The 27,547-nt window shown below is 46.3% G+C and overlaps 1 protein-coding gene across 1 annotated transcript; it reads right to left on the bottom strand.

Moving 5' to 3' along the window:
• Positions 1 to 53: 53 nt before the first annotated feature.
• Positions 54 to 25,132, bottom strand: LOC144124240 (uncharacterized). Its single transcript, XM_077656883.1, has 8 exons — positions 24,814 to 25,132; positions 20,386 to 20,987; positions 17,061 to 17,329; positions 12,041 to 12,313; positions 5,966 to 6,192; positions 1,448 to 2,589; positions 472 to 662; positions 54 to 60 (listed from the first exon to the last, which is right to left on the bottom strand). Exons 1-8 carry the CDS (start codon positions 25,130 to 25,132, stop codon positions 54 to 56), a joined length of 3,030 nt encoding a protein of 1,009 aa, XP_077513009.1.
• Positions 25,133 to 27,547: the final 2,415 nt, after the last annotated feature.

Genomic DNA, 27,547 nt, shown 5'->3' with positions numbered 1-27,547 from the left:
CTATCCTCAATCTTGCCTGTGTAAGTGGCGCTGTTTTATTATGCTACTCGCAATTAGGGGCTGCACAATATGGGGCACAAACAGGACTAACAGCAAACCAATCGTCACTTGATGACTGATCACAGTCACATCTATCATATTACTATCGTACCTATCACTGTTATACCTGTTGATGTATTTCATGCACTCCGTCCTGCTAGTGGCACCATTATTGGTGCTTACTGCCAATGCTTGCAACGCCAGAGTAAGAAATGCATTTTGATGGGCACTGAGAACACACACACACACACAAAGCAAATATAAGCGGTCGCTCACAAGTGGAAGCGCTGTTCCTCTCGCCCTCTGCAAGAACGAAGAAAGAGTGACAAAGAGATGGCCGTGGTGATGCTTACATGTTGGGGTTGTAGAACCACCCACGAGGTTTTCATGTGTTTGCTCTCGCAGGGGTCTAGGTCCCGCCCCCAGACGCACCTCGCCGCCGGTTCGCGATCCGTCAAGCACGAGCTGCGGCACATGTCTTCGGTGGCGAACCGGTTGGGGCCAATGTAGCACACGAAGTGCTCCTCGTCTCGCGTCGACATGCACTTCTGCTTGTGGCCGTCGTAGTAATACCCGTGGATGCCTTTTTCACAGAAGTTGAAGGCGCTCTTCACCCGGTGACACTGCGACAAAGGACGCGTGCGCTTTCCTTGAAGCTCTAACTTGATCACAGCTGGAAAAGTGGGCTTTCGAACTCGGCTCTTCAATGTCATAGCGGTAGCGCGAACGCTGGGTAACCAGGAAAGCAATGCTCATCTCGGAAGCGGAATCCGTTGAACGAGGACTTCACAGTTGTAAGTCTAGCGGTGTTGTGTACGTACCTCTTTGTTTTTGTCCTGCGTCTGTTTCGCTGGCTCCACCATTGCGCATTATGGTCCAACTAGCCCAGCAATTTACTCTATTCATACACATAAACGCCCTAAAGCGCTGTGAAGCTACTTCAGAAGACCGCGTTATTTTCTTTGAGGCAGGAAAAGTAAGATTTGCTGAAAGTGCGGTTATTTTTAGACCAGGTGTTTCAGAGGCGAATAAGTAATATTCAGATATAGTATTATTAACCTTTTAATTTGACTGGCGACATGGATTGTCGGACATGGATGCCAAGATTGGCGGACACCAGAAGACTGGTGAATCTTAACAACTAGTAAGATGGTTAACTAATTTCTAAAAATTACCTTTTTGACTATTAAAGTTTGCTGTCTGATAAAAAAGATCATGAAGGACGCACCTGAATTATCAAGGCCGTGTAATTCCTTCTGCAATACTAAAGTGTAGTTGAGAGTAATAACTTGAAAACAGCCTACTTAGGCAGATGTGCACAAATGTTCCTGTCTGTAATAAGCACTGCTTCCCATCAAAAGAGCCCCACATACCGGCTAGTAGGCTTCTAGCATTTTCAGATACTTACTATCTTGCCAGGTATTGGTTTTCCCGTTGTAGTTGTTGAACTGCTTGTAGTCGTTGTAGTCGTAGTGGTGGTTGTAGTCGTGGTGGTGGTTGTTGTAGTGGTAGTAGTTGTGGTGGTTGTAGTCGTCGTTGTTGTAGTGGTTGTAGTAGTGGTGGTCGTCGTCGTGGTGGTGGTTGTTGTAGTTGTAGTTGTCGTGGTTGTAGTGGTCGTTGTCGTAGTGGTGGTTGTAGTGGTGGTCGTGGTCGTTGTGGTTGTAGTGGTCGTTGTCGTGGTTGTGGTGGTTGTAGTTGTGGTGGTCGTGGTAGTGGTGGTCGTAGTTGTGGTTGTGGTGGTCGTAGTGGTGGTCGTAGTTGTGGTGGTTGTAGTGGTGGTCGTGGTTGTGGTGGTTGTAGTTGTGGTGGTCGTGGTGGTCGTAGTTGTGGTTGTGGTGGTCGTAGTGGTGGTCGTAGTTGTGGTTGTGGTGGTTGTGGTGGTTGTGGTGGTCGTAGTTGTGGTTGTTGTGGTGGTCGTTGTTGTGGTTGTGGTGGTGGTCATGGTAGCGGTGGTCGTAGTTATGGTTGTGGCCGGGGTTGTAGTTGAGATAGTGGTGTCAGTAGCGGTGCTGGAGGTGGTCGTGGGGGTTGTTGCTTTGCTAGTGGATGCAGTAGCTGTGTTGGAGGTGGTCGTGGTGGTGGTTGCCGCGGTAGTAGTGGCAGTATCTGTGTTAGAAGTGGTCGTTGTGATGGTTGCCGTGGTAGTGGTGGCTGTAGCGGTGTTAGAGGTGGCCGTGGTGGTGGTTGCCGTGGTAGTGGTGGCAGTAGCTGTGTTGGTGGTGGTCGTGGGGGTGGTTGCGGTGGCGGTGGCAGTAGCGGTGTTGGACGTCGTGGGTGTGGTTACGGTAGGCACACTGCCCACAATTGACGCAGTGGTCTCGGTACTGAGTGTGGTGGTGGCAGTGTCCACAGTGACCTCGTCCAGAGTCCCCGGCAGGGATCCTACGTCGAGGGAACGCGTGGTCTTGTTCGTGCCTTTTCTCGCAAGTGCGCCCAGCACCGCGCCCGACACCACTAGGAAGAACAGGAGAAGAAGCACGAGCATTGTGAGCAGCAACCGGATGCAGATGGGCCCCCACACAACGTTTTCTTCGTCTTGCGCTCTCACAACTGTGAAAAACAAAGAAGCAAGACGAAAAGAAAACGTAGACTTAGATTCGATGCACCCTAAGTAGGTTCATGTTTTGCGTTAGGTGTTAGCTTAGCGCTCCATAAAAAAATAATATAAGTATTCTGCTCGCATCAACATAAACACGGGCAGACAGATTCATTGGGAAGGCCTAGAAAATAATAAATAAAAATGCACAATTGAAATGAGGATGAATTTTACGCGAGTAACTGCTGTGGTTGAAAAAATATAAAGAAAAATAACGCTGAACGTCATCGCCCCCGTCAAAATGCGGTTACAAAAGCATCAATGTGCAAAGGATGCAATAGAACCAAGGAAGGAATCAAAAGGCATGGAACTGGTATGCTCGTTGACGAAACGACGTGCTGGCGAAGGGAAGAGGTCGAATGTGATGAACGATCGACCCGAAGAGCACGGCACTCGTGGTTTCTTGATATAATGGACCTCGCAGTGGCGGTGGATGTCGTACTCTTGGTTAATAAAGATCGTCCTGGCAATTACTTCGATGAATGTTCAGAATAAAGCGACAACTGCGTACTTAATGTTGAAAGCCGCACAATCTTTTGATCGTAAATAAAGAACCTCGATGCAGTATAAAATCGCAACAGGATTTCAAAATAAGCAAGCTGTTATTGATAGTAGCTTCAGCTTCGTAGGATTTGTTTAAGGTTTATGGGGATTTAACGTCCCAAAGCGACTCAGACTATGAGCGACGCCGTACTGAAGACCTCCGGAGAATTTTGACCACCTGGTGTTCTTTAACGTGTACTGACATTGCACAGTATACACGGGCCTATAGAATTTTATCTTCATCGAAATTCGACCGCCGTGGCCGGGATTGAACCCGCGTCTTTCGGGTCAGCAGTCGAGCACTATAACCGCTAAGCCACCGCGGCGGCGCCAGGTTCCAAGAAATAGGCAGTAACAAGCTATGTGGCATGAAAGTTACGAGGAACTAGGTACTTAGGCAGGCAGAATAAACGTAACGCTCCGAGTGTCGAACGCGGAACTTTACCATAGGAATAAACCTTCGTTCAACTTACTTTTCAGCGATGAGCAGATATCAAGCATAAACGCAAAGCATAGAGGAAAAAGGAAAAAAAAGTCACAAAATGTGGCTACCAAGTCCTTGAATGTTGCCAATCGTGAAAAACCAGAAGGGGCTCCGAAAATTTTATTCGAACGCTAAAAGGGAAGCACCTCTTACGTAATACCCCAAAAAGAGTCTTTAAGACAATAAATCAACACGACTCTGGTAGAATAAGGTAATTGAAAGAGCAGTTATAAAAACGGCGTAATGCCTTAAGAAAATGTGGAGGCCAAAAGTGCAACTACTAAAAGAAGATGCCGGAAATGACAGCGCTGGTTTTTCGTCAACAAAAAAAAATTGGAAGCGCAGATTATCTCTGTTTTAAAAATTCAAATGATATGTGAATAACGCTAGAAAGAGAGCATCATGCGCTGAAAATTCTTGAAGCGCCTAACATCTTTGGGGAGGAACTCCTGGGTCCAGTGTCCAAAAAGTGTGTAAAAACGATCTCGAGAAACAAGTCGTGGTTAATTGCATCAGGTACCGCATAACTAGGTCGTTTAAAAGTAGCAACGAAGCCTATAGTTTCTATCTTAACCTGCAGTGCAAATAGCAAGGAAGCTAATGCGAAAAGGGATTTACTCTGAAATAATCTCAGCTGTAACGAAGCGGAAAAAAAATCCTAATTTCACCGTAATACCGCTGCCCGTCATTCCAATGAGGTCAATCAGCGAACTAGGTTTATTGTTACGTGGTATTGTTACGTAGTAGTGTTACGTGTCAGAAAATCAAAATGCGAAAAAAGTGTTAAAATTTTCACATTTTTTGACGGCCATAATATTACAATTCTTATCGAGACCTCATTTCTCCACATTTCAAATAAACACTGGTTACAGGGTCTCAGTTATGCTTATTTGGTCAGTCCTCTTATAAAAAGTTTCAAATCGCTTTCTTGCAAACTATAAAAAATTGGCCCTAGCAGAGCCTCACCAAAGCTCGCAAAAACGCGGCGGCGTTGAATTTTAAAGACTATTTGTGCGTTAATGTCGCATATCTGGCTTTAAATAATACCGACGAAGATTTTGCACATTTAAGCACTTATTTCTAGAGCCCACATTTGTGGACATTAAGCATCGTGCACGGCGATTAAACAGTGTTCACGTCGCGTCTACAGTTTTAAGCGCCGTGCTTCAAGGGGTTAGGATAATTAGGGTCGTAATAGAAGCACGTCAAGAATCAATGTATAAATTAAACTGATCATTGTAAGGCGTGGCAGATAAACTAACAGTGACTGATGTGCACATTTTTTTGTGTATTCCATTGGTTGACCGTATAATGCGGTCATCCGGATTGGCCACACTCATTGGCTTCAGAGCTTTTAATCGCATTAAGAATAACCTCTTATCGGCAGTAGCTACGGGTTGAAATAGCGAAGGTCGCAAAGACCACCTTAATACATTCTCAGAGGTGCGCAGTGTGTGCGATTATAAAGCCAGATCTGCTGCTGCATGTCGTTAACAGATGAGGGCTTGCATGATGTCAGTGCACGCCTATTCTACGATTTTCGAACTCTGACCAGGCACTTACGCATGAAAGTTGGTGAGGGTAAGTGCAAGTCCTTCTGATCTGCCGCACTTGTTTTGTATGGCGCTCCGTTCGACGTAGAGTAAATAGCGATTCTTACAGCTCGTGGTCGTCCACTTTGGCACGGCTTCATCGTAGGAATTTTATGTGCAACACATGCGCCATATTACGCAAGACTTGTGCAACGATAAGACGGCACTGTCTCACACTTTAAATTACTTGGACTCAGTCTGAATAGACCACTCACTCATTTCTGCACGGATGATTTCATGCAGCGTCAACATTAGCCCGATTACGCCCACTGCAGGCCAAAGACCGCTTCCATATCTCTCCAATTAACCCTTTCCTTCTCCAATTAACCATGTCCTCTCGAATTAACCCTGACCGTGTTGTTGCTCTAAATCGCAAATTTAACCTAAGCGTTACCGTTATTCTTGTTGGAAGGACAACATTGCAGAATCAAAGGGCTGACATATGACGCGCTGTTCTAGGTACGATTCAGGCGACCATAGAGGAAACCGCTTCCTGTAACGGCAGTGAAAAGATGCCAGTGTACACTTGAGGCCGTTGAGGAACGACTCGCCTCACTCGTGATCATGTACTGCCACTCCCGTTCTATTGCAGCTGATGCTACCCTCCAGGCATTGCAAGAGGTGCCTGTCACGTACGCTACAAACGCTGAGAGTGGCGCCGTGCAAGAAAAAAAAAAAACATGCCACAGGCATGCGACCGTGGAAACTTACTTCGTAGGCCCAGCAGATCGTCCGAGTACGTTGTGGCGGAGGCACTGTAGACAGAGGTACGGCTGGTCATGGCAGCTGTGCCGCTCTCCTCGAGCCCTGTGGTGAAGGCATCACTCTGGCGCCTCCGCGCGCCCGCCGCGGTAGAGTAGCGTCGGGCCGTTGAGAAGTCGGTGTCACCGGCGCCCGTGGCAGTCGTCTCGAAGCCGGAGGCGCGCCTCGCTTGGAGCCTGCCTAAGGGGCGCCTGTTACTCATCTCTGTGCTCAGCTCAGCAGTGGACGTCGGCTTGCGTCGGCAATCATGGCCTTCTTTCTCTGCGGAGCGCAGTCGACCCTGGTGAGAGCGCTCGCCGACCTTCTTCTTCTTCACCTCAGTAAATATGGCACATGCCCACGCGGGAGGATTGACCAAGGTACAGCGTAGAATGCCATTGAAGCATTTGCACGGGGAAAAAAAGATGTGAGAAGACTGAGTCAAGATAAAAATTTGAAAATGCAAATGAATTAAACAAATATGAATTACCAGGAATAGAATCAAGCATTTTTGGACATGCGCCGATCGTGTCTTGTGCTCTTTTTTACCTGGAGATGGTGATGATGATGATGTCCTCAGTCTTAATGGCACATACCCACGGCGTGGATTGGCCATGGAGGTGCTATGCCCTGACGCGAGATTTCATCTTAGCTGCAGAGCTGTGGATGCCGATCCCAGATTTGATTGATTGAGATGGATCACAAATCCATGTATTCGATGTTTATGAGGCTTCCATTTTTAATGATCGGGCACATTATTGGGGCTACTAATAGCAGTGATGGCCGCAGCCAGAAATTGGATCACTGTATATATGATCACCACCATGGGCCTAACTGCGCCGCCTGCTGGACAGAGCTCTCACCCAATAAACCCCAGACAACCCTGTCCTCCGCCAGCTGCTGTTACGCCATCCCCGCAAACATCCACCCGCCTCCTCTATAGTCCGCGCACTTGACTGTCGCCCGTCCCTTGCTACGTTTGCCCACACTTGGAATTCACTTCGTTACCCTGCGAGCGCTAAGAGCGCTATGTTTGAAACAGGGCGGTGGCAGGTGGCATCAACCTCGGTATTATTTCTTTTGTGTGTGTCTGCATCGTAGCAGAAAGTTGGGCGAGAGGATGAGATTAAGAAGTTAGCGGGGACATGGTGGCCGCAGCTGTCAAAGAACAGGGATAATTGGAGAGACATGGAAGAGGCCTTCGCCCTAGGTAGGTAGGTGAAAACTTTTGATAAGTCGGGCTGATTATTATTATTATTATTATTATTATTATTATTATTATTATTATTATTATTATTATTATTATTATTATTATTATTATTATTATTATTATTATTATTATTATTATTATTATTATTATTATTATTATTATTATTATTATTATTATTATTATTATTATTATTATTATTATTATTATTATTATTATTTCGCCTTAAAGATGTCTCAGACTTAAAAAGTTCTATTTTTGAGCTATCCTTGTTGAGTAGAGATTCCACTGACATTTATGCCATGCCTACTTTTATTCCTGAATTTCTGGCTTTATGTCAACGCCCTGTTTTTAAGTTCATCCAACAGTTTCTTGCCAACATCCAGCGCAGTTGCATTCCCATTTCGGGTCTCTCCCTGAATCCTGTGGGTTCTGGCATACTGACGGTACCTAATTCGAAATCTGGATGTATACTACTGCATTCTAGCGAAGTACGCTTTTAAATGCGTAAGCACTAATCCGATGCGTAACAACGGAGAGCAAAATCGTCGTTGTCTGTTCCCTTTTCTGTTCTCAGCTGGTTGTTGTTGATGTTGTTGTTACCTTCGTGACATGGCACAAATATTATCGGTACTTTGTGTTTCAAGCAAATAAAGAAAGAAAATATTCTTACCAATACATTGAGGACGCCTTAATGCATGCATTCATAGAAAAATAAAATGCTTAAATACACATAGACAGCCTTGGGATCAAGAAAAAAAAGTAAGGAAAAAAGAAAGAAAAGTAAAGACAGAATAGGGATGAAAAAAATTTAACTGAGTCGATAATAGTGTCCGCAAGAGTAACTCCACTGGATGAGTCCCGCTGATGCGAAGCAGTCTTGGAATAACTTCTGTATAGCGGCTCGTCTTCTGAGGTTCCCCCAGGAGAAGGATTTTCCGACTGTCCTGTAATGGCAAAACTAACAACTCAAATAAACGTTTGTTTTATTTTGTGCGTCCTTGTACAAGACACCCTTGCACAAGACGTGCCCTTGATCTGCTTTACTTGGCACTGAGGGCAGTTCAGAGACTGAAGGTGGGCTACATTTGTAGACACGCTTGCACGCAGACGCCGTCAGTTGTATCTCTGATTTCGTAACGATGTTTATTAACCAACGCTTCTGAGCCTTATATGCACCATACAGTCTCAAGTGGTCTCGGATGCACTTGATTCAAAGCAGAAAAAACAGGAGAAGTAGGGGGGGGGGGGGGGGGGGGAATGCACTCTATGACGCTTGACAAGGAAGGTCTCCAGCTCTTTAAATCCACCCCCTTTAAAGGCCGAAACGAAGGCACCATTGGCTGGCAAAATATTGCGTAGTCCACGTAGACTACAGAAAGTTTGTGCAACAATGTGTTACACACATCAAGCTATCATCTTTGAAGGGTAGCGAAGTGTATTTTAAGCGAAGGCAAGCGTAGCAGTGGGCGGCAGGAAGTTAGGTGGGCGGATGATATTAAGAAGCTGGCGGGGATACGTTGGCCGCAGCTTGCAAAGAACAGGGTTAATTGAAGAGACATGGAAGAGTCCTTTGCCCAGCAGTAGGCGTCGTGAGGTTGATGATGATGATGAGCCCTTTCTTCTCAATGAAGTGGAAAAAAATATATTTAGTTCCGGGGACTTGAATCTTCGAGTCTTGAGGCTTGGAAAATTCGAGATTCTGGTGAACTTCGCTTGATTTTGTGTCGTTTCGCGCCATCCCATTTGGAAAGCTCCGTCAAGATTACATTGTCATAGACTGCACAGATGTTGGTTCAGGGTATTCAATGTACAGAACGCTCAATAGGATTGATTCTGGGGCAGGAGTCAACAATCATCCATACGCGATATACGTCACGTTAATCTCGCCATGAAGTAAGTAGCAGGATAAAAAAACACCACTGTTTCTTATAACTAACAGTATTTTATTAATTCATCAGTCTACATTAAAGCAGGAGTCCGTAATAGTATGCGGGATAATATTGCTAGTGACAGAAAATATAAGGAAAGGAGACTTGTCATATCACGCGAAATGAAGCGTAATACAACTGTATTCTGTTGTTGCGTATGCTAGATGTGACGGCTAAGGCCTACGTGGGCGCGTGGCGTACAACTACGCTCTCTTGTGTACACGCGGGAAAAAGCGGAGCTACACACAGCCCTGACAATAGACAAATTCGGTCTCCCTATCTCTGCTCTGAGCCATATTCGCTTGCATCAAGTTAACAGTTGCGTTAGTCGCCGAATCTCCTCTCGAAAGAGACAATCATCCGGGTAGGCAGTTTGAGCTTGCTTTTGTGGTTCAATAGAAACCTTCGCACCCAATTCGTATTTGTCTGTTAATATTTTCGTACTTTTTTCTCTTTCCTGTGGCGCACTCTTTAAATCTTACGTCAACAAATGAAAATGATTAAGCATACGTGAAACGAGCCTTACAAAGCGATATTGTAGATATGCATGTCTAAGGCCTAAAAATGGCACCCGTTTGGGTCAGTTCTAATCAATATTCGGAGATACCAACGCCTAGCTGGAACACGTTTCTCTCAGTCTCTAGCCAAATCTTCAAAGCGATGTGCTGCACATATCTTCGTCAATCTCGCTCCTCTAGGGCGACTTCGGTGACGTTGGTCTCATTTACGTTGCCGCTCGCACCGCACCCCTTTGACGTTCCAGCGGCGGAGCACGGAGACTTTGGCGTCACCTCTTAACGCAGGTGGCTTCGCAGTCTGTCATAGTGTCGAACCTGCGTTTGTTTGGCGTGACAACAAAAATTTATGGGACACTTATTCTATTACGCCATGATGCGATAGCATAGCGCTGCTTATATACTGAGCGTGACTAACTCGTGCCTTGTGACGTGAATTTCATGCTTGGATTACCTCACTTCCAGGCTGGTGACGTCACTTCTGGTCTTTATCATGAACCAAAGTTGTTCATTTGGCTCGTATATTCATACACAGTGCCAAACACAACATCACTTCACCTAAATTTTGCAAAATGCCGCAACAGCTTACTTAGGCTCCAGTGTGACATCACGGCGTCAACGCAATATTGTCCGGCAAGCTCCTTCTTCTCTCAAGCCATAAATGTGGGTCTTACAATAGGTCTGAAGCGGCCGGCAACAAATAGGGGTGATATGACACAGCACTGTTTCCGACGTGAATATCTATAACTGTTAGCAATGTTTTTTGATGCAACTGTGAGTGACTAATAATTCAATCTAAGTTATTAGGAACCCATTACAAGCCGCTTCGTTATGGTTGCCCATTATGAATTACGATCTCCTCCGTAGTGAAATCCCACTGCACGCGCATTCTTCCATCTCCTCTTCTGAAATATCTAGAACCTATGATCAGTCAGGTATTTGGCCGTCTGTAGCTAGATCCACTGCACATGTGGATGCACATGAAAACTGTATTGCGGTCAGCCTATGACCAAGTTGACGTACGCTCGGCTAGCCCCCAGACTAGACTCGTTCGCACCTCCCTTTACGAAACTGTGCTCAGTCTGAATTTTAAATGTCAGACTGTAAAGCGAATGTCAAATGTTCCAGTGATTGCGAGAATCCTGCACGAAATTTTACAACCTTGGTTGTGTTTTCATCATTTAAATCTATGTATTACAGGTGGCTAAACAGATATGCTTTGAAAAATAATCGAACGGTCACCGATTGACTGAGTTTCGCATTTCCGGCACTACAAAAGACAGTGGTGCTTGCGTCACTCACTCACTCACCAGCACAACCATTCAATGAATCTTAATGTTTAAGACTATAATCGACTCCTAATGGCAAAATTAATAATCCCGACGTTGGTAGCAACTATCAGTAAAAAGAAAAGTAGCAATCAAGACAACAATCAAATAACAAGTAACAGCCAAATAACATTACCGATAACGATCAAGTATTCGTAATTGTTAGTGTTTCATAAGCCTGCGGCTGCAGTACAGCGCCAGTATCGAGCTCTGCTCTCTCGTCAACGTCTTTTTTCGTTGCTCGAAAAGGAATCAATTCCAAATCGTGCAACACTCATAACTTCCGCGAACAGTATTTCCTGATTAAAATTGAAGGGGACACTAAAACTCATCCTTAAGGGCATGAAGCGATAGCGTAATAGTTCATTCTAATAAATGCAGAAGGTTGTTCTCTACTTTACATTCATAGATTTCTGATAGTCGTCATACCCCTCCTGACGCAGTGGTGCAGCAGTTAAACGATGCTCCACTGCCCAGCGATGGCAGGTGTTCCAAGCGGTGAGCCTTGTGGGGTACAGGTTGCTCTTCCCGAACGACCAATCATTAACGTAACTGACACCTGCCACGGTTGGCAGTTTGCTCACAATCCGGTGGCCAGGTTGTGATGACGCAGCAAGGTCAAGTGACCTAGGCGGCCCAATTGCCTCCTTCATTGCTCTCTGGGGACCACCTGCCAGAGCCATGCTCGTGATTTTTCGCTCACAACGCCGATGCCGACACCAAAGCTTCTGAATAGCGGGGTCTGTAATACTCTCGCGTTAAAACTTCTTAAAAGGACTTCTCACTGTCACACATTAGCACAGATTTGCACATCTTTCTTGGCTCCAGTTCCCATATTTAACATATATTTAACTAACAGCCCAACGATGCAACACCCCAACGAATGAGCTAACGAATGAGCTAACAAAGGAATGATTTTTTTTGTTTAAGGGGTTCAACGTCCTAAAGCAACCCTGGTTACGAGGGGCACCGTATTGGAGGGCCCCGGAAAATTTCGGCCACCTGAGGTTCGTTTACGTGCAGTCTTACGAAGGAATGAATGCTGAGAAGCTGTGCCTACTGACCTTCGTTTTTCCTCGACGCAACGGTGGCCCTTAATTGTTTTGATGTTCGCCGAGTAGCAGGTCATGCTCCCGTTCGCATAACGAAATGCGAAGTAGGGTTCGCGCATGAGGAGGACATGGCACGCTTCACCGGAGTTTGGGGCGTTGCACAATGGGACATAGCGATCAGACTTGCATTTGGAAATGCATCCAAATTCACTGTCTGGCTGAGTATATCCGTAAGGGTTGCTGGGGCACTTGCCGTCTTGGAATTCCCACTCCACGCACCTGGAACTAAAGAAAGGAGAATGAGTGGAAGGGCCAGTTGGAGCTGCCTGCCGCGATAAGGCATTTCTGACTTCTGTTATCACCAGTAACTATTGCTAATGACAGCGGAACGCTCACCAGCTGTGTTTTTCTTCGCGATCACGTTTTCCTGGTGCTACGTCTGATGTACTGTGTCGAAATTGCCACAGATAGATGAAAGAGGTATTTACAAATTTCCCGGCGACATCGAGGTTTACCTCGAAGGCACGAGAATAAAGGAAGTCCCTCTTATCCGCATCCTGGGCCTTTGGCTTCAGAGCGACAGGAAAGCCAACCACATGTTACAGCGTCTCCGGACAACTGCCCTCCAGATCTCCCGCATGATTCGGCGCATCACTCGCAACCGAAAAGGCATGAGAGAGGAGGATACAATTCGACTGATACAGGCTCTAGTTATGAGCCGCCTGTCATATGGTCTCACATTCCTACCACTTCTGGGGAATGAGCGAGACAAAGCAGATGCCATCATCCGTACCGCCTACAAACATGCGTTAGGCCCCCCGATGTACACGGCCAACTGCCACCTCGAGGACCTGGGACTGACCAACACAATAGAAGAAATTCGAGAAGCCGTCCTAGCATCGCAAAAGGAACGCCTCCTCACCACCAAAGCTGGACGCACAATCTTGGAAAGAGTGGGTTCCCCGGCTGACATACGCGCCGTCCAGGACAACCGAGACCTACCCTCAACTCTGCGAACTCGCGTGTATGTAGCTCCACTCCCGAAGAACATGCACTCGGACTCACAAAAAGGACGACGGAAGGCGCCAGTGGACTATCTGCGCCGCACACATCGACAGGCACAAAATGCTGTATACGTGGACGCAGCCACGTACCCCGATTCAACAAACGCGGTGGCGGTCGTCTTGGACACCAATTTAAAGGAAATCGCCAGCGCCTCCCTACGAAACTGCTCTCCCACAGTAGCAGAAACTGCTGCAATTGCCCTCGCAATCCAGCACGGCGATGCTACGGGAAATGAGTTAAAAATTATTACAGACTCCCAGTCCACGTGTCGCCTCTTCCTCTCTGGCAGACTTCCACACTCCGTCGCTCCCATTCTGACTACCCCACAAGTTCAAAATTCCACATGCAAGCACCAAATCACTTGGACTCCTGGGCACGAGGGGCTCGAGGGAAATGAGGCCGCGGACAGTCTAGCTCGAGGATATACTAACCGAGCGACTAACCTCCTCGACCTCACCCCTCTCCCCTCTACGTACGGCGAGCGCCTCCTCCTTCTCCGAACACAAAGACAAGTCTATCCCCCACCACACCGTAAGCTAACGGCGGCAGAGGCGAGGGAATGGCGACAACTACAGACGAACACCTTTCCTAACCTACACAAGTACCACATCATCTTCCCCGACAGATATGACAGCAACTGCCCCTGGTGTGGCGGAATTCCAACAACATATCAAGTAACATGGGGCTGCTCCGGTCCCAAGCCCCCCGAACTAGACAAACATCACTCCGAGGAACAGTGGTAGTCTGCCCTGCTCAGCTCTGACTTGGCGACGCAGCGAAAGCTGATATCCCAAGCAAGAGCAACTGTGGTGGACATTGGGGTCCTGAAATAAGGACTCCACCCAAAATCTGTATTTTTGCCTCTCTATACCTTTTTGGAATAAATGTTTTCTACTACTACTACTACAAGGGTACAGCAGTAAAGGTAAAATGTTGTTGTTTTTTTATTTCAAAGACTAGATTACACTGCTAGGCTATTTCAGTATCGTATTTCTTGTGAATTACAGGCTCTAAGTAACCTGCACATCACACTATCACATATACCAGCTGCTGCATCGAGTGATTTGCAAAACTATAAACTCTGCGCCAACATTCTGTTTAATGCCATGAACTTTATTATTAGTTAAAGTTCTCCACGAGGAGGAATAACAGGCAGAAAGGTGAAAAAAAAAAGAGACTCAACAATAATTTTGCTTTAAGAAAGGACCGGTACTGTTAGCAGCAAGAAATGTGATGACCGCTTGTGTTTACTTGCCCCGCTTCTCTTTCACCACATTTTTGCGCTTGCGCCCAGCAGGAAATAAATTAGCATAATACATGGGCCTGCTGGTTGATCATGTTTTAAATGTGCGCGCTCCTCTGAATGCCCTAATCTCTACTTCTGGTACTATCAAATAGAACAGAACGACGCACGAAACAAGCGAAATGTTACAGCTGTTTATTAAGACATTTTTATAAATCTGGAATGTCAACATCACAAGCAATGTCATGCATGCTAGCGAGCAGTTTCATCACGTTCTGTTCTGCACTGCTCTAGGGGGGTCATTTCAATTTCGCGCATTCAGAACCGCTTAAAATAAAATGCTTTTTTTTATTTTCCTTTCTACTATCTCTCTCTCTCTCTCACGCACTACTACCTATTTTTTATCAAATCACTTATCAAAGCCAATGTTTGATAAAACAGAGATAGTGAATTATGAAAGAGAGACAGTAGAAATGGAGGTCGTGGAACCTTTTTTCTTTGCAACTGGAGATGAATGAATGTGTACATGTGCAACGTTCTCAAACAAAAAATTTTGAAAATTGCAAAATCGTAAATAATTGAAGTTAATGGTCCATTCTTTTTTAAAATGTTTCGATCGATCACATCGAACAGTTAAGACTGCGATAGAAAACCAATGGGGAACGCTTTTGACAACAGCAAGAACGTTAACAGAAAAAACAAGTGCAAGACTGCTGTCGGGTGATCTGCGTATATATTGATTGTTTTAGTGAAATAATTCATTATATGAAAAAACTGTGTTCATCAACGGTTTCCCGCTCAAAACTGCTTTTGTCCATAATTTTTGGGTATGCTAAGAGTGATACTTCAATCGCAATCACGAAAAGTGAGATTTTATGGAGGAAAAACGCTAAGGCGCCCGTGTGCTGTGCGATGTCAGTGCACGTTTAAGATCCCCAGGTGGTCGAAATTATTCCGGAGCCCTCCACTACAACACCTCTTTCTTCCTTTCTTCTTTCACTCCCTCCTTTATCCCTTCCCTTACGGCGCAGTTCAGGTGTCCAACGATATATGAGACAGATACTGCGCCATTTCCTTTCCCCCAAAACCAATTATATATTATATGACTGCATTGAACAGCTAGGGCATAGGCAAGGTGAAACAGCTTTCTTGCATGTATGACATCATTTGTGATCGTTATGTCCCATATGGATAAAATATGTGTGGTAACAAACAGTTATAATTTTGCGCTCGTGTTGTGCGTCGTTCTGTCTATTTTGTATTTTGGTGTGTACGTTAGGTAGCGCGTAAATTTTAAACTAAGCAGGAGAGCCACGCATCATAACGAGTACACTAACTCCCTCTAGGTACAAAACAGTCACTTCGTCGCCCGCCTTGAGAGCTTGCGCTCCTGAAGAGTGGCGCAGCAATGTAGTGTTACTGAAGCTCACGTGGTATACTGAGTTTTGCTTTCGACTCTACAGATTTATCTTCAGATAGAGTTTCACTACTGGAACATTTTGTATATAACCAGCGCATACGAATTTATGCTAAATGGAGTTCATATAATGTGGAAAATGAACGGAAACGCGTAAGCTTTCAGTATGTTTTGCGCATGTCTACCATTTTTTTCGGTATTGTCTGCGCACAAGTTCTTCATGGTGTAATATGAAGACATTCATAGTTCGTAACCATATGATCCAGGAAATCCAGGGAGTATTTCTTCTTATTCTTTTATATTTTTCTTTTTATTTTTTAAATATTTTAACATTTTAAATATTTTAACATGACATTTACGATCTATAGTAATACCAACTGTAGCGGACCTCAGAAAACACGTCAAACAGTGTTAATGTGTTTGCTGCTGAGCTAGTTTCCAATAGTTATCTTTTCAACTGTTACTTTCAGGAGCCAGGTACTAATTTGTGATCTTTTCATAGCTATATCAGTTTTCATGATTTTTGAAAACGTGATTATGCTCGGCGCCTTGGCGCAACGAATTTTAGCAGCCCCGTGAGTAATTTAAAATCGCATGGCTATGAACACACGCCGTCACACTCGCTACCACACGCCACTTAATGTCAGATGTGCCACGTGAATTACTGTGCGCCACACAGGTCCAAGCATCGCCTAGCTTCTCCAGCTCCCAGCGTTGAGAGGACCGGGAAGGCCACGTGACGCGTGCGTCGGTGAGTGACGTTTGCTTGCGGGCGTAACTAAGTGCCCTCCACAGCCGCGCGATTTTTAACAATGCGGGCAAATTATATTAAGCTCCAAACATATAACCTTCTTTTCAAAACTAAAAACTGCTATCGCTGTGACGAAAGTTATGGTACAAAATTTTTTATCACAATCAGGCGCTTAACTGCATTAGCTAAAATGTTGACAACCCGAAATTAGTTCGCCAGCAATAATTAACGTGATGCAGGTGTCCTCCGATGCCCACCGCCTGGGTGGTTACTAAAAAAAGGCAATATACAGAAGGTGGTCTCAGAGGGAATGACCTTATCTGGACCTCCCATTAATGGTAAATAAGCATTTGTACGATACCGCTGCGATATCACCGTCACTTTTTCGTTCCGCTGCTCCCGGGGCATTCAGTGGGTGGAGACGTTATGAAGGGTAGAGCAAGTGGGGTTTGTGGTGGGTATCTATTCTGGACGGTGAAGCTTCCAAAGGACATCCATGGACATTGAGGAAAGGCAAAACAATGAGTGATATCGCAAAAACAAATTTATCGCTTACTTTTGACGGTCGTAGAACCACCACGACCTCGTGACGTGTTTCCTTTCGCAAGGCCTCAGGTCTCGCCCCATTTCGCATTTCTTGGGAGGCTTGGCTGGCTTCACGCATTGCCTTACGCACTCATTCGCGTTGGGGAAGCGGTTGTCACTGTTGTCGCACAAGAAGTGCTCCTCGTCCCGGGTCGAGAGGCACTGCTTCCTCTGGCCGTCGTAGTAGAATCCGTAGTTGCTCTTTTCACAGAACCTGAAGATGCTCTTGGTCGGGTGGCACTGCAGGAAAAGTCAAGCGCATTATTCGTAGCTGCAGCTCCAGAGCACAGACAGCAAGTTGCACTTTCAAAGACAAGCTGCAAGAATGACACCACGGTTTCAGTGCTCGCGAAGTAGGCGAACAAAGCTGGATTAAGGAGCGACGCAGTCGAACTACGTCAGTTGTCAGTTTAATATTGGACTGCGGGCAGTTCTGATCAGAGGCCCGGTAGTACGGCTTTGTTAGGACTAGTCCGATTTTTGAAGCGAAGAGCTTCACTAGGCTCGTCAACACCGGGCTTCGCGTGAGCCACAGTACAGATTTGCCATAGCTGCGCATGCGCGAAACCGAGTGACGTCACGCGGAGCGCAGGTGGCCGCTGCTGCCGCAGCCGTCGTCGCCGCCGCGCGCTGCCTCCATCGTCTGACCTTTCGCCATGGAAGGAGGAGAAGAAGCAGAAGTGGTAGCATGGGAGTTGGCTCAAAAGCAGCGAAGATAAGAAAAGTGCAAAGCTAGAAAAGCGGCTGAAACGCCAGAATCACGAGAGGCACGCCTTGCTAAACGGCGGCCAAAGGACGCTGAATTGCGCCGTTTGGCTGCGTCAATTGAGAGTGGCCAGGTGAGCGAAGACTGTACTTCGGGAGACGTCGAGCGGTTTCGAAGAAAGAATGAAAAGGCCAGAGCTAAATGAGCAACCGAAACACCCGAGCAACGAGAGGAGCGTCTCGCTAAACGACGACGACAAGACGCTCAACAGCGACTCTTAGCCGCGTCTGCTACCAGTGTTAGCAGCCAACAGAGTGAAGACGACGACGCTATAAAAGAAGAGGTAAAGACTCCCGCTACACAGACTACATGTTGAAACTCGGTGAAAGTGCCAGCATGACCAAGGTCTTTACGACAGACTTTGTGGACAACCCGTTCGGCCACGTGTGTGACGTGTGTGAAAGACTATGGCAGTTGCGGGATGATTTGATTTGAATAGTGATATAGTTTAAGTTACGTATAGTGATGTATATACCAATAGTGATGAAACCCTATGTATGAAACCTTAAGCTAAACCACGAGCATCGCCACGAAGCTTTTCGCTTCAAGATATCCAGGCTTAACACCTTAGCTAAGCCTCATCCCACCTTTTTCTGGAGATCATTTTTAATTGTAAGGCAACTATGAGGTAATGTGAGACACAGTTATTATTGATAGGAATGGTCTAATAATCCGATGCGTAGCAAAATGTTAGTATTTAAGCTTGCCCTAGTAAACTACAAGCGCTCCGTAGAGAGATCTGCAGATATATTGATTATTATAGTCCAGTCTTACAACGGTGCGAAAAAATGCTTTCATTAATAACTTTCCTTCCAAAAAATGGTCTTTTCCAGAATTTCTGTATATGACCTGCCTTGCGTCATAAAGGTAAAGATCCGACGTGCAACAGTTTTCAAAACATAGAAATTAAATTTCTCGTTTTCAAAACATAGAAATTAAATTTCTCGGGAAGCAACTAGCTCTCGACAGCTGGGCCATTGCTGTGAATGCGACTGTAGCATATGTTGATTTCTTCAGGTTTATCTATCGAATTTAATGGTGTCTCATCCGCAGCTCCGCGATTTATTTTTTATAAATAAGCAAGAGCCTGTGGTGAATTGCAAAGCGGGCCGTACAGAAAATTGCAAAAAAAAAATCACGAAGCTTAATGCAATACAAATCACAAGTTCACATCAAATCAAAGGAAAAGAGCACCAAATACAGACCAAATAAAAGGCATAATGATAAGAGAGAGTAAACTAAAACCACATAGCAAGCATACAGAAAAAGTTAAGCAGTGTCACAGCACGTTCCCAGTTTCGAGAAATTATATTATTGCGCATTGAAATCTAGTCCGATCTGTAGGGCTGACGAAGGTTGCGGGCAAAGAATTCCATTCATTTATTCGTACTGCTCAGAAAAAATATTGATATTTTTTGATGCACTTGAAAATAGGGGATACATTGTGCGCATGGCCCATACGACTGCAAATATGATATGCATGGTGTGTATGAGAGGATGCGAATGATGGTTCACCATAGAATTGTGAGCGATAAAGTTCTAATTGGGCGAATTTTCTTCGCTTGTAGAAGCTTAAAAGTTGTGGGATGTGTTGAGGTTCGAATCACTCTTACTAGTGGATAACATCACCCCTGGGCTGTGTGCTAAGGAATATTAATCGCTTTGGAGAAATATGAGCGCCTATACGGTGCGCTCTCGTTCTTTGGCTCGTCGCGCTTGACTAGGTTACCCAAAGGAGAAACTGGGCGTTTTTTTTTACTTAAGTCAGTCCTTATAAAATAAATGGCGAAAGCTCACCAGGCGTCATTCAGGAAGTGCGCCACTTATTACCGTTAATTATAAATTCCGAAGGCATATCGGGAGCAATTGAACGCTCGACAACAGAATGCATCTTTGAGGGGGAGAGCGCTCACTCTGGTCTTTCTTTCTAGCGCTCGTAATACACCCAAGTCAAGCTGCGATTTCACTGACGGGAGCCTGCGTCCATTCCTGCAGCAGGAGCAACAACGTTCTCTGACAGAACGGTATTGCTCCTGCAGCAGGAGCAACAACGTTCTCTAACAGAACGGTATGCAGCGGGCTGAAGGAGAGGACAATCTGTGCAACGCTCCCGATTGCTTGACGTCAAAATAATTGTGCCACGCAAGCTTCCGCCTATTTCAATGGAGCAGTCCGCAGTTATCTTGGCTTGGCAACTCTTTCCGCTGCTCCTTTAGCACACGCAGTCCGTTCTCTCAACGTGTTATCTCAAATGCTTAGGTCAGAAAACAGAATATGTTGTTCGGGATGTTGCTCCGAACTACGCTTTGAAATTCAACAGCACTTAACGTAACGCGTCGGAACGATAAGGCACAGTCACTTCATATGCGACGCGTGAGTGAGAGAAATTAGGTGGCGACACTGAGCGACAAGGAACATCACGGCCAGTTTCTAACGTAAATGGTGACACATTACAGCGGCATTCAAGATTGCTGTCGTAAACTGTGGCTACATATGGTGATCAACACTATTATTATTTCATCACGCTTACCTCTTTTACCGGTTCCGGCTTTTGTGTAGTAGTTGTTGTAGTGGTAGTTGTCGTTGTAGTAGTGGTTGTAGTAGTGGTTGTGGTTGTCGTGGTAGTGGTCGTGGTAGTCGTAGTAGTGGTAGTAGTGGTAGTTGTAGTAGTCGTGGTTGTGGTAGTCGTGGTGGTGGTAGTGGTAGTTGTAGTAGTGGTTGTGGTAGTAGTGGTAGTTGTGGTGGTAGTGGTTGTAGTAGTCGTGGTGGTGGTAGTGGTAGTTGTAGTAGTGGTTGTGGTTGTTGTTGTGGTAGTGGTGGTAGTTGTGGTGGTAGTGGTCGTCGTGGTAGTTGTAGTAGTAGTGGTAGTAGTTGTGGTGGTTCTGGTAGTAGTGGTAGTTGTGGTGGTTGTGGTCGTCGTGGTAGTTGTAGTAGTGGTGGTGGTAGTTGTGGTCGTGGTGCCGAGTGTGACTGTCTCTTGTGCCACAAGTCCGGCGTCCGCCTCATGCCATGTTTTCTCCGTCAGAATACAAAACGCGATCCACACAATGACCATGACGAGCACGAAGAGCAGCAGAAGTAGGAACAAGATCACCAACACCAGGTAATAGGAACTCTCGTGGTTGTCGCTCCCTGCGCGAAGGAAAGAATACATGGAGGCTATAACAGGCGCGACAAAAATGAAATCCGTCAAGATATGTTTTTGAATACAATAAGACTATACACACATTAGGGCACCGAGAAAGGCGAAGAGAGAAAGCTGATAGAAAGTAAATGATGGTAGAATTGCGTAGATAGGCCAAATGCTAATTAGATGCGCTAGCAGTTCTGTTTTGACTTCGGGTCCAATGTTCAGATACAATGTTCACGGATGGAAGTTGGGATAGTGATAATAGCGATATGTCCATATATGCGCAATTGGTCATTCTCTACATTCATAGATCCCTGGGAGTCTTCCTACCACTCCTTGGGCAGTGGTGACGCGGTCAAGTGATGCACCACTGCCTTTGTATGGCAGGTGCGGCCATGGGTGGAACTTGGGTTACTTGGGTTGGGTTGGGTTGCGATCCTGGTTGCTCTTCGCGAGCTTCCTCTCACAATTGAGCTGCCGCTTGACACAGTGGGCAAGCTGCTCACCTGCTCAACACTCGGTGGGCAGGTGAGCAGTCTACTACACAACCGGCTTCAGACAAACAGACAAACAAAGAGACAAACACACAACGGCTAAATGCTGGAATTGGCCATTATAAGTGCTAGCGTGCTAAAACTTCCGTGTTTTGACGCTTTTATTCTGTACCGCAGATTTATCAGGTACCGTAACGTAAGTCGCACTCATTGTGCGCCGCTGAGGCCCAGTCGGTGCTGCATGCCGCAAATGTCGCGCTGTGAAAAACAACCATAAAACATCGACACCAAAGACTTCAGCATTTGAGTCCAGTGAGCCTCACTGACGTGCAGAGTGTACGAAGCATTGAGTGCAATGCAAAAATGCAGCGCCTCACCGTTTCCCCTTACACTAACTACAAACTTTCGGGCCATGAAAGGAGCGCCCGACAACACGTAACCGACGCAGTCATGGATAAACCGAGCCCAGAAACACGCTCACTGCAGCTTCACTCTCTTTCATTTCGGAAAAAAACGCTCATGAGCTGCGCTTTCTCGTACTAGCGGCATCGTTTTCAGAATATCCGAAAAGCACCGGAGCAAAAATCGCAGGAAAACGCCATCCATGTGAAGACATTAGTTGTGTCCTCTACCTAAACACTGAGCTGCAGTACTTGAAAAGTTCATAGTCTTCTCCGATCACCCTCTGAAGAGGCGAACTCAAGTGGCTACTCCCGAAAAGGTGACGACTACAACTGCGCACTGGCGTCGCCCAGGAGCAAATCATATCTCTGGCTCAAATGTCACGCTGTTCCGGAGCCATTCCTCTAAGCTGACTCTTTCTCCCCCTCCTTCATCTCCTCATTTACTCTCTGCCATACAGATCACTTTGGATGACCACTGTGAGTGAGGTCACTGCAGAGCATTTAACTATATCATTTTATTATAGCCACACACAAGCACAGTTCCTTACCATTATCATAGAAGATGTTTAGCAAGCTTCCCATGATGAACTCACAACAGGCCACCTCAGATTTACACCTATGCTTGGACAAATTCAAAATAAGTCTTCGCGGCTGCGTCAAACTGTTGACGTCCACATTATTGAAAAGGCCTGCCGAGGCTGTAAATGACGAAGAAAACCCCACTCAAGGCCAGAAGGCCTCGTAAATCAAAATGCTGCTTGACCAACTTATAGCACAGTTTTGTGGACTTTTCTGACCGCTTCAGAATTTTCTTCGCAGAAATGAAACGGATTATTCTGGCAAAAAATTCCATGACACCTTAAACACGTACTAGACATCTTCCTCGCTGTAGTGAAACTTTGATTTCAATTGTTTTGCTCGCAAAACATTTCTATGTCATGCCGACTCTAAAGCCCTCTGACCAATGAGAAGAAATGCCCAGCGAACATAGCCCTAAATTACAGGGAGAAGTTTGATAGAAACGCGACTATCATTCACTGGCCAACAGACACAAAGCGCCCTCAATGAAAACAGCCATCGCCGTAAAGATTACGTGCGCTGGGTGTCTGTACAATAGCTAATGGACGCCGTATTGCCTCCACCCACTGCAGTTCACGAAAAACAATATGTTGAACGAAGAACGCAAATAACGTTTAACGCGTACTATAGAGCGAGTTGACTCAAAATATTTTATGGTGGAGCAATTGCCGATAAAATAAGCAAGGCTAACCCCACCTGTAGCATTCAACACCTCAACTCAACTCACCTCAAAATGTTTTAGTTAGCAGCAGAAAGAAAAGAACACGTGAGAAGCCTGCGCGTGGTTTCTCTGACTGCCGTTTAATATTGGCGCCTTTTTCGCAAAAATGTGGAGCCCACTGATTACATCACGTGTTGAGAACGCGATAGCATTAAATTTTGATGTCCGCTTGGCCTACTTCTCCTAGTTTTTTATGGGATGCCAGCTGCATACGCTGAGCCTGTACGGCCGCCGATAATCCATCTGCAGCGACGTACTTCCGTGGTTGACTCCACTTCTGCGGGTATATGCCGTTACGGTAGACACACGTGGCGTTGATTTTGGCTTCATGACAACCTGATGCTCAGAGCTGCCTAGACGTGTCTGCACCCAACAAAGCGCCTAGCTGCCATATGCCAGGTGACTAGCGCACCTGCTAAATACAACTAGCAGCTATTAAATCGGGCATGTCATGTGGTCTCTTCACGCCACACACCTCTTCGACCAAACAGTGCTCGGCCATGCCAAGGGGCTCTCAAGACGTCACACATCCCGTCGACCAATCCGCAACTTTTATGACAGACGACGCCGGTCGCCTCGGGGTTGTTACTCTATTGAGGCTTTTAATACTGTTCCATTAATATGCATATAACACAAATCATGTTCATTAAAGGCCGGAACGTAACGATTCCGCTAGGAGAAATGCTGGCGATAATCATTGTAGAAGACATGTTGAACATGGGACCCTTTCATCGAAGTGCGAAAGAAGCGTGGCAGTCACCCGACCTCAAAAAAAAATTGGCTGCAATATGTGCCAGAACATAAAGGAATAACAACCAGACGACCGCGTGTAAGTGCAAGACGCCTATTATTGTATTTTCCGAACTATAGTCCGCGGACTTTACCTGCTTAAAAGCTGAAATTTCGCGCGGTACGCACTATTTGTTGTCATACGGGAAGAAGCCTAGCATGGTTGTCGAAGTAAAAACAAAACGGGGTCCGACTGCGGCTGCGACCTTTTGCCGTACTAAATCACATAGCGAAATCCGCCCCGATATGCAATCAGTTTCGGCATGCAATCAAATGCTACTGGCGGTACTAAGAGTAGCTATTTTTCAGCGCTTGGATTTGTGGACAAATGCGAAAAACCTCAACGAGTAGCGCCAGAGGTGTCGTAGTCCTTTTTGAAGAACTGTTGCGATAGCAATGAAAAAATGATGAGCCTTCCCGGCAGCTTTCGAGTTCAGTGAAGTGGAGCGTGCGCAAGCAGTCAAGTTAAACCGAGCATAAAAGAAAGAATTCGACGGAAATAAAAAAAGTGAACCACCTAAAGAAACTCTGGCTGATTCGCTGTAGAAAAAACCTAATTTCAGCAATATTCAGCCGATATTCATTGGATTCAATGACACAACCTTGGCCTTTACAACCGAACACAACAGTGAATGACCCGCTATATTGGGCGCACAGAACCCTATTATTAACCTGCCTCATCCCTCTCGTGACCACCGATTTATCCCGTACCTGCCAGTTTACTGCTACTCTATAAAGATCCGCCGCTGACAACGTGCTCGGAAAGTTGTAACGGACTCTCGCCGTCAAACTATAATAGCAGCAAAGCTATTGCAATGGGGGGGTCGACGTGAATGCTTGCCTCGTAAATATAGTAGTTCGTCCGAGTGCATCGCGTTGGCCCCACGGATGATGCGGTCGGTCCCTCTGGCTGTGCCGGCCTCTTCTAACGCCGTGGAGAGCGCTTCGCTCTGGCGCCTCGGCCTGTTCGCCCGGACGTTGGCGGTGCCGTGGCTCTCATCGAACGCCGTGGAGAACGCCTCGCTCTGGCGCCTCGGCCCGCCCCGCACGACGGTCGTGCCGTGGGGCGTCAGGAACTCGGTGTCCCCGGCGTCGGCACCGGCCGTGTAGTATGCGGAGCTCCGCCGCCGCTGTGCCTTGCGGTACTGCGGGCCTCTCATCTCACGGCCTAGGTTCCCGCGTCGATTGAGGCGTTGAGTTCGACTTCGCAAAGCTGACCTCAGTAGAGCCTCTCGATAGCCTTCTCCTTCTTCTTCTTCTTCTTCTTCCTCTTAAAACATGGCACTACAGCTACTGCGCGGGTCAGTAGAAACGAAGAAAACGTTTCATTAGAGATCCAAGGTTTCGGTCACTATTGCTCATTACCGATGCAGAGGGAATTGATCTAGATTATATAGGCTGTACGTGCGTCGCGGCGTTGTCTCAGCGAGGAAGCGCTTGCTGCTTAAAACAGCGATGCTCCTCACTCTTTTAATTTATATAACAAGCTGCTGATTTTAATTACAATGTATCGCGCGCATCACTTTTCGTAGTTCAAATGATGGAGATGTTTCTGTTCAAGAATAAAAGAATGGTAACAGTGAGGAAGTGCTCTTGTATGTGAGGTGCTCCTGAAGACGACTCATAAAATGTCCCTGAAGGTGGTGCAGCAGTGAAGACAGAGAAACGCGCATGACCTGGCCAGGTGGGATTTGGGAGGAAGAAGATGGATACGAGGTTTTGGGGTGTGGTGCGTGATCGAGCATTGTGTGCGCTTGTATCAGCAATGCAACCTGGCCAATCCCCTGCCGTGGGTATGTGCCATTAGGCCTGTGGACATCATCATCATCATCGTGATCGAGCAGAGAAGGCGCGTCATCTCGTAAGGGACGGCGATGGCGAGTTCCTGCCACCACGGTCGAGTTCCGTGATGGCCGGATGTTGCTGAAGACGACACTATGGGTGTTGACTCGGCGGGCAGCTTTTAGCAACTCGGGATCCACCGTGCTTTGTTGGACGCATTGGACACTTCTCGGATGGACGCTCCCCAGTACCTAAGCGGCAAGGTTACCTCAACGTGTCAGTTTGAGTGATCTACCTTGAGCTAGAGTAGTTTAACTGCTTTGCGTGAGTGAGGTGCGAGCGCGTTGCAAGACAACTTCGCCATGCGGCATTGGACGAGAGCTTAACGTGTATTCTGGGTCATTGGTGTTAATTATTGTTGCTTTCCACCCTGCCTTGTTCTCTGTGCAAGTTGTCCTGCCTGTGTTGCCGCCTGTGGTTTCTCTCTCACCATGGTCCGCCGGGACCCATCCATCAGCATAAGGACGGTCAGGTCAAACTTTAAAACGAAAGCAGGTTTAATAGGAAGCATAGGAGTCAATTAGCGGGTTTGAAGCTAAAATGATTATATTTCTCTGACTTTTTAAATTCATGCTCAGAGGTTTGGGGAGGGTGGTGCCACCTCTTAAGAGTGTCGATTTTTTAAGCTCGACGATATTCTTTTAAACTATGAAACAACATTCCTCTCGTGGAGAAATCCGTCAGTGCTGAGAGAAAAAGGCACCAAACGTCAACCTGTCGTGCAGAAATTACGGAACTCTGGAGCAAACTGACAGTGAGGATGATAATGTCCTCAGGCTTAATGTCACATACCCACGGCAAGGGATTGGGTAGGGGGCATTAGTGAATCAAGGCAGGAAGGCATAATGGTGATCATTTTCGTTTTTGTACTGAGGCCAGTGAACAGTGCTCATTCAAGCTATTCACCATGATGTGGTCAGTAGATGTGAAACACCTTTGCAAGGCGTTGTTTCGAAATGACTGCTAACACCTTCCCGTTGGTAGTAATAGGGGCATTCGTTGACTGGACTCTGAATAAATTGAGATGGTCGTAGGCAGCAGGCGGGGCTAGCCTTGCGTAATTCGGTCTGTGATTTCCCCATTTTTTTGCGATGCCGGCACTCGCACCAAGAGTAATCTACTCCTTTCACCGTCACAAAATTTAGACCGGTTCAGTGTCCTGGAGGTTTTTATAATAATGCAAGGAACGTTCTTAGGCACTGCTTGGCTTTAAAATGCTTGCACTATGTAGAGCACAGGCCACCGAGCGTCCATGCCGCGTACGAGACCTCAGAAGCGGGCGGGAAGTTTACAATACATTTTTTTTTTAAATACCGCTTATGTACCTTGCGGCGACGTGCGGTGCCGGGCTTTCGCACGAAAATCTGGCATACGATGTCAGGTCGTGCAACTGACGTCAGCAGCCGTGGGTTATCATTGGTTCAAGCGCCAAATTCTTTCAGATGTCACGCGCCACCATGGCCGCGGCCACTATTCGCGCGCCTCAGCCGGCGGAGGCAGGGCAGGGGCCGAGTGGGCGAGGAGCACCGCCGTTTTGGCGTGCGAGAGGAGAGGGAAAGGCGCGATGACGTGGAAGTTCAAATTTTTTCTGCACTTTATTCAGCTTCCACAAAACTCATTAAAAATATTGTTGCTGGAGGATAATTATGAAGGGGTGTCCTTTAACACTCCAGACATATTGCAAATTTATTGCGAGCCCCTTTCTGAGGCCCTTTATTGACTGAAGTATGCTA

This window comes from Amblyomma americanum, chromosome 3, assembly GCF_052857255.1.
Source record: "Amblyomma americanum isolate KBUSLIRL-KWMA chromosome 3, ASM5285725v1, whole genome shotgun sequence".
Taxonomy (NCBI): Eukaryota; Metazoa; Arthropoda; class Arachnida; order Ixodida; family Ixodidae; genus Amblyomma; species Amblyomma americanum.
The sequence above is the reverse complement of the archived record's forward strand: the minus strand, read 5'-3'. Positions and strand labels throughout refer to the sequence as shown.

Bases quoted from the DNA above. Each gene is read 5' to 3' on its own strand.
- LOC144124240 (XM_077656883.1), bottom strand. From the start codon at position 25,132: ATGAGAGGCCCGCAGTACCGCAAGGCACAGCGGCGGCGGAGCTCCGCA. The intron at 17,330-20,385 runs GTAAGCGTGATG...CTTTTCCTGCAG, and splicing joins AGCCGGAACCGGTAAAAGAG to TGCCACCCGACCAAGAGCAT. The intron at 663-1,447 runs GTAAGTATCTGA...CCTTTGTCGCAG, and splicing joins AACCAATACCTGGCAAGATA to TGTCACCGGGTGAAGAGCGC.